The following is a 12,426-nucleotide window of genomic DNA, read 5'->3' on the forward strand; positions in this document are numbered from 1 at the left end:
AAGTTGATCCTCGTTGGGGATCTAAATATCAGAGTAGGAAGTGATTGTCAGAAACCAACCATATGGCTTTGCTACGTTGATGATGTGTTCGCTATTTGGCCACATGGCCCTGAAACACTTCTCTCCTTCTTAACACACTTAACCAACCAACACCCCAGAAAAAATGTTTTGGGAAAATTTGGAGAAAAGAGCAAAGCTAATAATAATGACAAACACCTCATGGATTTCTGCTCCGGACATTGACTGGTTATTACTAACACCATGTTCCAACATAAAAATGTGCACAAATTCACATGAAGAGAAGAAGCAAGGAATAAGAAAAGTCTCATTGACAATGTTATTGTTGATAGTGATGTTTTCTCCCTGTGCAGGACACCAGAGTGTCCAACCATGGAGTTCTAATTTTTCTATCCTTGCAGACAACTTCACCACATGCCTCTCTAGCTGAATCAATCAGGGTTTTCTTCAAGGCTTGCCACTGAATCTCCATGGTTGGACACAGGAAGTTAGAGGCAGTGAAGGAAAAAAAGAAAGCATATCAAAAGTTCTTGACAAATAAGTCAGCTTGTGCTCTTAGAGAATACAGAGACAAATGTAAGAAAACTAAACAGTGTGTAAAACTTGCTAAACAAAAGTCATGGGAGGACTTTGGCAAGAATATAGAAAATAAATATCAAGAAGGTGACAAAATATTCTGGAGGTTGTTGAAGCTTAGGAATGGAGGAAAGAGTGCTGTAAAAGAAGTTAGAGATGATAAAGGTGAAATGAAAATGGGAGAAAAAGATATCCTTGAAGTATGGAGTAATTACTTTGAAAATTTGCTAAATAAAACAAGCAGTGATGACAGCACAGTGATAAAAAAAAAAAAAAAAAAAAAAAAAAAACACTGACCAGTCATGCAGTCAGGAATACATATCCATACTTGAAGTAGAAAAAGCCATCAAAGGCTTGAAATGTGGAAAGGCAGCAAGAGTAGATGATATTCGACCAGAAATGCTGAAGTATGGTGGTATAAAAGTCTTACAATTGCTGCACTGCATAGTTCAGAATGCCTGAACAGAGGTACGAATTCCCAATGATTGGAGTAGTGCTCTCATAGTACCTATATATATAAAAAGGGAAATAAAACTGAATGTGAGAATTTCAGAGGTATTTCCCTATTGAGTGTTCCTGGTAAGATATATGGTATACTTGAGAAACGGTTGAGAAGAATTGTGGAAGAAAAGCTTGGCGAAGAACAAGCTGGATTCAGGTCAAATACAGGCTGTCAGGATCAGATCTTCACTTTACGACAAATAGTGGAGAAATCATGGGAATATAACAAAGATCTGTATTTAAGTTTTGTCAATTTGGAAAAGGCATATGACAAGGTGCCAAGAGAGAAACTATTCAATATGCTACAGCTATATGGTGTCAATGGAGCATTATATTAAGCAATACTTAGTCTTTATTTGAGTTGTAAGTTAGCAGTTAGAATTGAAGGAAGTACAAGAAGATGGTTTAATGTTAAATCTGGTGTGAGACATGAATGTACATTATCCCCACTGTTATTCATTATCTATATGGATCACATTATGAAGGAAAGTGGTATTAAACATGATATCAAAATTGGAGATGTTAATGTCAGCTCTTTGCTTTATGCGGATGATGTTATACTTCTAAATAAATCCGCTACAAGTCTGCAAGATTCTCTGACTAAATTGAATAACTTGTAATAGATATGGTATGAAGGTCAACAATACAAAGACAATGAAAATAGGCAGAATCATTGAAAATGTCAACTGTGTTGTGAATGGAGAGCCTGTGGAACAAATAAAACATTTCAGCTACTTTGGCATGATTTTTAGTCAAGATGGTAAATTAAATATGGAAATAGCCAACAGAATCAACAAAGCTGGTATGGTAGGAAGTCAATTGAATAAATTCATATGGAATAAGAGAGAAATTAGTCGGAACACTAAATTAGCTGTATACAAGACAGTGTTCAAACCAGTTTTAACTTATGGATCTGAGAGCTGGGTCAGAAGTAAAACACTTGACCATAGACTAGAGACCGCAGATATGAGAGTCCTGAGAAAGATTAGAGGCGTGAACAGATTGCATCAATGGCTATATCATATTAAAAACGATTATATTAGGAAAAAACTTGGCATTGTCATCATCCAGGAATGCATTAGCAGAGCTAATCTCAGGTGGTATGGTCACTTAAACAGAATGGGCAAGGAAAGATTAGCAAAACAAGTGTTCTCTGCCAAGTTGGCAGGAAAATGACCCAGAGGAAGACCAAGGTATAGGTGGATTGATATGGTACAAAGTGCCTTAGACAATAGAAATATAAGATCTGAAAATGTTGGAGTCTTGACAAGTAACAGACTGAATTGGTGGAAAATTGTAGATAGGAAGTTAGTAATGATGTAAATTTTTCATGTAGTACTATCATATCCTGTATACCCCTTGACGGTACATGGCAGGAATTTAATGATGATGATTATTTTATGTCTTGTAATGACTTAGAATAAATAAAATTTTTATTAATTTTCCATTTTTATACTCAATTTTTCACTTCCCTTCGATTCTAATTAGGGCAGGTTTGTTTAGTCGAAATTTTTTTGCAGCCCACTTGAGATATGGTTTTATAGCAAATGGCCTGCGGTCCAATTGAGTTTGACACTCCTCCCCTAGGGTGATAGAATGTATCAACTGTATCATGTATCTACTGTGCATATATCATCAATGGATGTACCAGCAAGCAAGTGGTTGTCGACCACATGCCATTGATGACCAGGTCAACATAGACTGTCCAGGTTTAGGCAGATCACCTGCAGGACAGTGGTGGAATAAATCGCATCCAGTTTCAATGTCAGAGGTCCAAGCATCGTTAGTAAGTGAATGGTATTGTATACAAGTATCCCTTGCTTAACGCGGGATTTGATTAACGCGGTGAAATTAATTGCGACATTCCTTTTGATATACGCGGCAAGAGTTTTAATTAATGTGCCTTGAAATTTACCAAAATTCCACCAAATACATCATTTCTACAACCCATGGACATGGGCGTCATTGCAACTTTCAAAACCTTTTTTTTTTTTTAAAAGACATTCTCAAAGAAACAACAACGGGAGAAAATGCGATTATGCTCCAAGAAGTTTGAAAAATGTTAACATTAAACACGCAGTTGGAAACATTCCTGACTTGTGGGAGCAAGTGTCTTCTAGCTGCATGAGAGCTGTTAGGAAAACCTTTTGCCAGAATGTACTAATGACTGAGGTGGTTTCCAAAATCCTGCGAACGCTGTAGTTGAAGAAATCGTTGCAATTGGTGAAGACCTCGGTTTTGACGGTGTGTATGCAGAATATGTTAAAGAATTATCGGATTCAACAGATTTCAGTGACAATGATCTTAACAACGCGCATGTGAAGACAACAAACAAATGGAATGTGAAGATCAGGTTCCAAAGGAGATAATAGTCAAAGAACCGGATGGAAAATTTCGCAGTTTAGAATCGCTTAAGCAGCAAGTGATGGATATGGATCTAGATGTTAATCAAAGAATGCTTGTTTGCTGAGATTTAGAGTCATTTTGCTTGTTACCGTAGAATTTATGCTGATAAGAAAAAAACAAACTGTTCAAACGACTCTTTAACTTTTTTGATAAAAAAAATTGCAGTAATTGACGTAGATTCAAACTTTTATTAAACATTTACTTTGCATTCATTTTTTATCTTTTCTGAAAGAGTACCATAGAAAACGAATTATTAATACAGTAATCGATCATGGATGAACTGTAATTTTTACCATTGATTATTATATTTGCTTAACGCAATTTTGATATACGCAGTAACATCTAGCAATTAATTAATCACATTAATCAAGAGATACCTGTATAATCTACATACCATGGGCTACAGGAGCCACTGCCCTAATTGTGTACTATTGTTGCAGCTCATTGGACATTGCACCTTTAATTGTGACCATTAAAACTGGACCTCTGCAGAGTGGACCAGAATCATATGGTCTGATGAATCCCGTTATCAGTTGTACCAAACTGATTGGGAGGGTGTGGTGTCGACAGCATGAGACCATGACCCATTGTGCCAGGTCAGGTCTGTTCAAGGAGGTGATGGCTCTGTGATGGTTTGGGGAGCCTTCTTATGTAATACATTAGGTCCCTTAGTGTGTCTGGAGAGGTCCTTAAATGCTGCAAGCTACCAGAATGTGCTGGCCGATCAGCTACACACTTTTATGACCTTCAAGCATGTAGCCAATGATCTGTTTTCAGGTGACAATGTGCCACCCCACCGGGCCGCAACTACCCAGGCATGGCTTGAAGTACACTCATCTGAGTTTGGGACCATCTAGTGGCCTCAAGGTCCCCAGATCTAAATACGATCAAATCTTTCTGGAATGCCGTAGAGCGAGACATCAGATCCGTGTATCTGGGACCGATTTCTAAGGTGCATTTGTGGATAATGCTGCAACAGGCATGGCTGGAATTACCTCTGGCATCTGGTAGAGTTAATGCCTCAGAGAGTACAAGCTGTTATTCATGCTAGAGGAGGACTGACATGCTATTAGGTTGGTGTATCTCTAATGTTTTATCCATTGAGCATACACAACAAAAGAGTGTGACTTTTCAGCCATTTCTGTTCAGTTTTTATTTGTGCTTATTTGGTGCACTTGGAGAACCAGGATTACTGAGTAGTGATGGTACACATGCTAGTAAAAATAATTTATACATTCAGAACCAGTATTATGATCGGACTGAAAGTCGTAGTCTATTAAAAAAAAAAAAAAAAAAAGTAGGATACTTGTAGAAATCATGCAGATCTCTCCATTTTGATATTTTATTTTATTTCCATATTTTATTTGCAAATGCATGCCTAATTAATGAAATGGATAAGATTTGCTTTCCACCTAGCAGTCTGCAGGTTTGAATCCTCCATGCTGTTGGATTCTGATTATGTAGAGATTAGAGTAATTATTATTTGGTTCAGAATCCAATATGATCTTCCATCACAAAAGCTAAACTTGTAAATATTATTTAATGTAAACAACTTATTGTACAAACTAATATTCATATAACTCCTTAATTTTGTCTAATATTTAATTAATTAATCAAAGATATATGTATTAATAATGAAAAGACTGTATTAAATATTATTAAGCTATTTTATTTATTACTATGTTAATATTATAAGTGTTTGTATTTGATAATTTAACTGCACATTATTTGAAATGTAAATATTCTCTATTTATTCCTGTTTGTAAAGTTTAACGTTATGTAATAGCTCAATTTTATTATATTTTGTTTTGTTGTCATGGAAACGTATGTAAGTGAATGAGCACGTTTTTGGAACAGAACCTGGGGAGAAAGCTGAAAGTTTACTAAAAAGGAATTAGTTAAAGAGATCATGAGAAGAATTTAGGCGGGAAAAACTGATATAAAAAGCGAGGAACGCTGGAATTATTAATTAATTGGGAGATTAGAGCATTAGAGATTTATTAAAGAGAGAAGGATTGGCATTAGGTTGGAATCGGGCATTCGGCAATCACAGTGCGATAATAGCGAGTCGGCAAGTCACTCAAGCAACTAAATAAAGTCTACAAGTTGAGAAGCAGTTAGCTAATAAGTTTCTGAATAACAAATAAAGCAACGGAAGATAGCTGAGTGACTACTGAATGACTAGCGATATTTTAGTTGAGATTTATTTTCAGGGCCAACCTTTCAAGGACACACTGAAACGTGAAGCATAGTAAGAAGTAACTAGAGAATAAATAGAGGCAACAGGGTTGTGTTTAATGATAGCGGTGTTTAGAATTATAGTGCCTAAAGAATTATTTGAATGCTGGAGGAATGAACATCTGTACATATAAAACCCCAAGTTAAAGAATTATTGTGTATTGCCCTAATTCAAGAGTAATCAGTAGTGCTTCATACAAGAACATCTGATTGTATGTATTGTGCCCGTAAATTAATTCAGTTAATGCTAGAAGATTTATTTTAATGAGTGCTGTTTATTGTTAAAAGTGTTTACAGTTATAAAAAGTGTTGTGTGTATGTTGATGAAGGAAGAAGATTAACGGTAAGATTATTCCAACTTTAATATTTCTGTTCAGAGAAGTGTGTGAGTTTCATCTTAGAATTCCCTGATGTTAACAGTAACTATTGCGGAGAATTAAAAGAAGCGTAAAATTAAAAGTGTCTGTTTATGAAGAGGTATTACTGCAATTTTTATTGTATTTGGAACTTAAGGAACTATGAAAAGACTGTGATATAGAGATAACAGATTTATCTTGTCAGAGTTTGAATGTACTTATCGGAGAAGCTGAAGTGATTGTGATATCTTAATTACTGATTTGAAGTTAAGTGTAAAATTTATGATTTTAAAATTAAATGTTTGTTTTTGTTAATGAAAAGTTGTATTTTGCCTGAATCTCTTTTACTGCACCATTCATAAAATATTCGAACCAAAGCGGGAAAATTAAGTAAGTTAAATATACTCGACCAGTATATATAATAACATCATATAAAAGAGGATAGTTGTGAGTTGGTTTTTCTTCAATTCTTGAACTAATTCAGATATAGAGTGGCGCAGTCTATAAATATAAATTTTCTCTATATTGAATTAGAAATCAACTAGCAACTTATAATTTTGTTTAAGAACATCATAGTGACTAACATGTCGGATCCAAGGTATAAATTAAGAAGTAGGATCCAACAATGCAGTGGATATTTGTGAATGTCTTTAGGTGGAAGATGAATTTCATCATCTGATGTGTGACACTTTCCTGCTTACTGGAGACCTGAAGTGGCTTGAAAATGTCATGTTTGGTTTCTAGAGCAGGTTTCTGGATTATGTAAAAAATAAATGAAAAAAAAAAATTAATCATAGTCCATTCATGGCATTAACATATAGGGCAGACCATAAGTCGTGGAACATTCCGTAGAAAGGGCCCATCATTGTGAAACTGAAAATAGAAGAACTTTTACATGATATTGTTTTTCATCATCTCATCTTCCTTATACCCTCTTTTACCTTGCGGTGTCGAGGGTCCATTGATCATCGTACCTCACTCCGTTTACAGGATAAGGTGGTAAGCCTTATGCCCCGGTGTATCCTATGGCCTGTAGTGTTGAGTTCTCAAGGCCAGTTTGCCTGCTTTGCGGGTGAAAAACCCCAGAATAAACTGGGGAAAAAACCCTGCTGTCCACGCCCAAGACTGGCTAACTTGGCTATGGCTGAGGAAGATCCTTCAGCTCCTCACGTCACCGACGGGAATCGAACCTAGGACACTCCTTCCCCAGGCATATGGTTGCGAAGCGCATAGCCACTAGGCTAACCGCACGGACTTTGTTTTTCATAACTAATAAGTTTTTTAACATCAGACTTTTTTTTATGTAGTTACTTCCTAAAGATGGGTTCTTTCTACAGCATGTTCCATGACTTATGGGCCACCCTGTACGTTAATGCCATGAATGGGCTAAGAATAATTTTTTTTTTTTCATTTATTTTTTACATAATCCAGAAACCTGCTCTAGAAACCAAACATGACATTCTCAAGCCACTTCAGGTCTCCAGTAAGCAGGAAAGTGTCACACATCAGATGATGAAATTCACCTTCCACCTAAAGACATTCAGATCACACAAGGTTTGCAACCTTATGTGATCTGCAATCACACACAAAAAAAGAATTATACTGAAGACTTAGAGACATGTTGCATAGGGGAAAAATGACATCTGCATTACAGTCCAAAGAATTATTACCAAACAAATGAACTGTGGCATTAGCAGAGAGGATGAAATGATTGGAATTCTGGTGCTATTACTGATACAGAATGAGTGAAGTTATTGATCGAACATGTTTTGCCAATGCTCAAGTTATTACATTATCCAGTATTTTGATGCAATTTTATTTTTTGGTGTAACTTGATAGTGACATATGTTTGACAGTTGTTTCATTGTTAAAATCCAGGCTATTTTTGTTCGGTTCTGACAAGAATATAATGTGGATTAAATTCAGCAAACCTACAGTTTATGGATAACATTATGTACTCAAATTTGTTTTTCATATTTCTAGTTCACCACCAAGAAACTTGGATAAAGTCACCACAATAACAATTGGTGAAGAAGAATTTGAAGTAGAAGCAGATGACTTGGAAACTATATGTGTACTTGGCAGAGGAGCATATGGTGTGGTTGAAAAAATGACACATAGACCAAGTGGTACTGTAATGGCTGTCAAAGTAAGTGTTTTTTTTGTAGTTATATTTGTCTATGAATTCATGAATTCTTTGTTTTGTCTGGTTAATAGGTACAGCTAGCAGATGCAGACAAAATTATAGACTTCCTTATGGAAAGGGATCCAGTGTATTGCAACTCTATAATTTAGCCTGAAAGATGATGCAGCATGCTTTTCAGTTGTAAAGAGCTGTGGATATATATCCCATCTGGGATGGAAAGAACCTTTTATGTAGGGCTCCTCAACAGAAGATTGAAGTAGTGTTTTCCTCTCCTCTCCTTGCGAAAAAGACAAACCAGAATGCACATAAGTAACAGACATATTGGCCTAATGGCCTTAACTCCACCCTAATTTCAGTAACTTCAATCTAAAGTGCATGAAATCAGCCATCAGGTGTGGCTAGTATGTTATTTATTATTATCTGATAACTCTGGGAAGTCAAGGACTCGTTGATGGAGAAGCTGTACATCACCCATACCAGCTGTCATACCTTCCCTTAAACTCATTCACACTAGATGCTCTCATGACCTCAAAGGCAAATTATTCCACTCACTCACTCACTGTTCTGTGAGAGAAAAAACCTAGCTCCTTACTTTCTTGACTACAAACAAACTTGACTTCCATGGATGCTCCTGTTTTCTTTCCCCACCTTCTTTATGCAGATTTGGTTAGCATGTTTGTTGATAATGCTCTAGCATTGTATTATGGACTTCAAAACATATTTTAGCAAATGTGTATTAAAGTTTAGTCTGGTTTAATTTCATAATTCAGCTTAATAGAATAACAGCACATAGAAATTAAAGGTTAATAGTTCCAATTAAATTTTAAATAATGCTGATATCATGGCTAGTTTAACATTCACTTCTTTATTCACCGATATCCACCCACCCCTTTCTTCTTCTGCAGCTTGTCCCACTTAAGTGGGGTCGCTGTTAATGATGAGTCTCCTCCACATCCTCCTGTCTTGGGCTGTCACCACATCCAAGTTCTTCATCCTGAAGTCCTCTTCTACCATCTCCCTCCATCTCTTCTTTGGCTGCCCACGCTTCCTCCTTCCTTGCACATCCATCTGCATGACCTTTCTTCCCACATATTCGTCCTCCCTCCTCATCACATGACCAAACCATCTCAACCTTCCCTCCTCTATCTTCGCTCCTAAGTTCATAACTTTCACTGTTACCCTCACATAGTCATTTCTCAGATGATCCTTTCAGGTCACACCGCACATCCACCTAAGCATTCTCATCTCTGCTATCTCCATCCTGCTGATGTTATTTTTCCTCAGGGCCACAGTTTCCATAGCATACGTCATAGCTGGCCTCACTTTGACATTTGACAGGCAAAATCCTATAGATTTTGCCTGTCAGATTGATCGGCACCCTCTTATCGCATAGCACTCCAGCCATCTGTCTCCAAACCACTTGTATCCTGCATCCCACTTTCTTCTTCCACTGTTGATCCTAAGTATCTAAAGTCCCTCACCTTCCTGATGACATTTCCTTCCAGCTCCGTCTCCTGGCCGCTGTCCACTTTGCAACACATATACTCTGTCTTACTTCTGCTCAGTCTCATACCTCTCTCTTCCAGTACTTTCCTCCATCTTTCAAGTTTAGCTGCTACTTCTCTTGAATCTGCACACAGCAAGATGTCATCTGCATACAACATTGTCCAAGGTGCATCTTTCCTCACCACCTCCATCACAATATTAAACAGAAACAGACTTAATGCTGACCCTTGATGCAAGCCAACTGTTACTTAGAAACCCAAAGACAGGTCCGAACTCTTGTCTTCACATTTCTGTACATCTCCTGCATTTACCTGACATATTTCTCTGGTACCACCTTCTCCCTCAGACACCTCCAGACTTCTTGCCTTGGCACTCTATCATATGCTTTCTCCAGATCAATAAACACCAGATGTAGCTCCCGTTGTTTCTCTCGAAACTTTCCACAAAGTGGGAAATATTGCATTGTCCAGAATGAATGTCCAAATATACCTCTCAGAGTTCAGTGTTTGTTGCATGTTTCTTCACTCCATAATATAGCTTTCAAAGCTTCTACATCCGACTGTACACACTCTTTGCAACATTGAAGACAACACATATGGATCACGTTATGAAGGAATGTGGTATTAAACCTGATATCAAAATTGGAGATGTTAATGTCAGCTCTTTGCTTTATGTGGATGATGTTATACTTCTAAATAAATCCGCTACAAGTCTGCAAGATTCTCTGACTAAATTGAATAGCTGTTGTAATAGATATGGTATGAAGGTCAGCAATAAAAAGACAAAGACAATGAAAATAGGCAGAATCATTGAAAATGTCAACTGTGTTGTGAATGGAGAACCTGTGGAACAAGTAAAACATTTCAGCTACTTAGGCACAATTTTTACTGAAGATGGTAAACTAAATATAGAAATAGACAACAGAATCAGCAAAGCTGGTATCGTGGGAAGTCAATTGAATAAATTCATATGGAATAAGAAAGAAATTAGTCAGAACACTAAATTAGCTGTATACAAGACTGTGTTCAAACCAATTTTAACTTATGGATCTGAGAGCTGGGTCAGAAGTAAAACACTTGACCAAAGACTAGAGACTGCAGATATGAGAGTCCTGAGAAAGATTAGAGGCGTGAACAGATGGCATCAATGGCAATATCATATTAAAAACGAGGATATTAGGAAAGAACTTGACATTGTCAGCATCCAGGAATGCGTTAGCAGAGCTAATCTCAGATGGTATGGTCACTTAAATAGAATGGGAGAGGAAAGATTAGCAAAACAAGTGTTCTCTGCCAGGTTGGCAGGAAAACGACCCAGAGGAAGACCAAGATATAGGTGGATTGATACGGTACAGAGTGCCTTAGACGATAGAAATATAAGATCTGATAATGTTGGAGTCTTGACAAGTAACAGACTGATTTGGAGGAAAATTGTAGATAGGAAGTTAGTAATGATGTAATTTTTTCATGTAGTACTGTCATATCCTGTACACCCCTTGAGGGTACATGGCAGGAATTTGATGATGATGATGATGATGGGTATATGTTTAATTGAGTTCTAAGGGGTGGTGACTGCGTAATATTATGAAGTTTTTGACTTCATGATATATAACATATAGCATCTCCTGCTCGACCTTTTCATGGTAGAACTAGTTATTAAAAATGAGCCTCTGGTGATTGAGCATCTTCATGAGAGTAAATGCTTGTAAAAAACACGTCTGGATGCTGAGGCGGCATCCCTGCCACCATAATAGGAACTCTGTGGGCTAAGAACCTGCAAATCTTCAAAAATATTTTTTATATTTTTGAAGATATATTTCGAGGGCACAATAAGCTTGCAGACAAGTATAATAGTAGAGATTTGTACAGTGTTATAAGAAGACTTTATGGAGAAGCATTAAAAAATGTCTTAGTGAAGGACCTCAATGAAAAATTCTAGAGTCAACAGAAGAACACTGGAAAGGTGGAGACAACATTTTAGTTGAATCTTGAACAATAGCAGTGATAGAATACAAAGAAATAATAAAAAAAAAGGAGTAGATGAATTAAAAATTGATACCAGTCCACCATCCAAATTAGAGATTAAAAAAATCTGTTAAAAAATTAAAAATGGGAAAGTGGTAGGACATTATGATATCAAAGCTGAGGTTCTAAAATCTGTTCTAAAAAACATAACTATCATAATATACATCATCATCGAATTCCTGCCATGTACCCTCAAGGGGTGTACAGAATATTACTAACACCATGTTGGATGGAACACGGTGTTAATAATAACCAGTCCATGTCCTGAGCAGAAATCCAACAGATATTTGCCATTATTATTAGCTTTGCTCTTTTCTACAAATTTTCCCAAAATATTTTTGTATGTCTCACAATCATTTCCTACTCTGCTATTTAGATCCCCAGCAAAGACCAACTTTTCCTTTTTCATTGTGTCAGTTGCTTTTTCTAACGCCTCAAAAAATTCCTCCACTTCTACCTTGGGACAATAGGCACAAATAAGTCTCATTGTCCAGTTCCCCATTTTCATATTTGCCCACATTACTCTACTTGAGACTGACTGCCATTCAAGAAGATTAGCCTTGTATTTTGTGTTGAATACTATGGCTGCTCCTTCTTTTCCTTGATTGTCATTGCCTGAATATAACATTTTGTATTTATTGCTCAGAAAGATCTC

General features: G+C 36.7%; 1 protein-coding gene across 2 annotated transcripts in view; it reads left to right on the forward strand.

The window, feature by feature from the left end:
* lic (dual specificity mitogen-activated protein kinase kinase lic) overlaps positions 1-12,426 on the forward strand; it is a 125,023-nt gene that overhangs the window by 65,565 nt on the left and 47,032 nt on the right. For both annotated transcript variants that reach the window (XM_090395534.1, XM_090395535.1), the window contains exon 4: positions 8,079-8,244. In XM_090395534.1, coding sequence (XP_090251660.1) covers positions 8,079-8,244 — 166 coding nt within the window. The remainder of the gene's footprint in view (positions 1-8,078; positions 8,245-12,426) is intronic.

Source organism: Typopeltis vanoorti, chromosome 7, assembly GCF_054136105.1.
Source record: "Typopeltis vanoorti isolate ZY-2024b chromosome 7, IOZ_Tvanoo_1.0, whole genome shotgun sequence".
Lineage (NCBI taxonomy): Eukaryota > Metazoa > Arthropoda > Arachnida > Uropygi > Thelyphonidae > Typopeltis > Typopeltis vanoorti.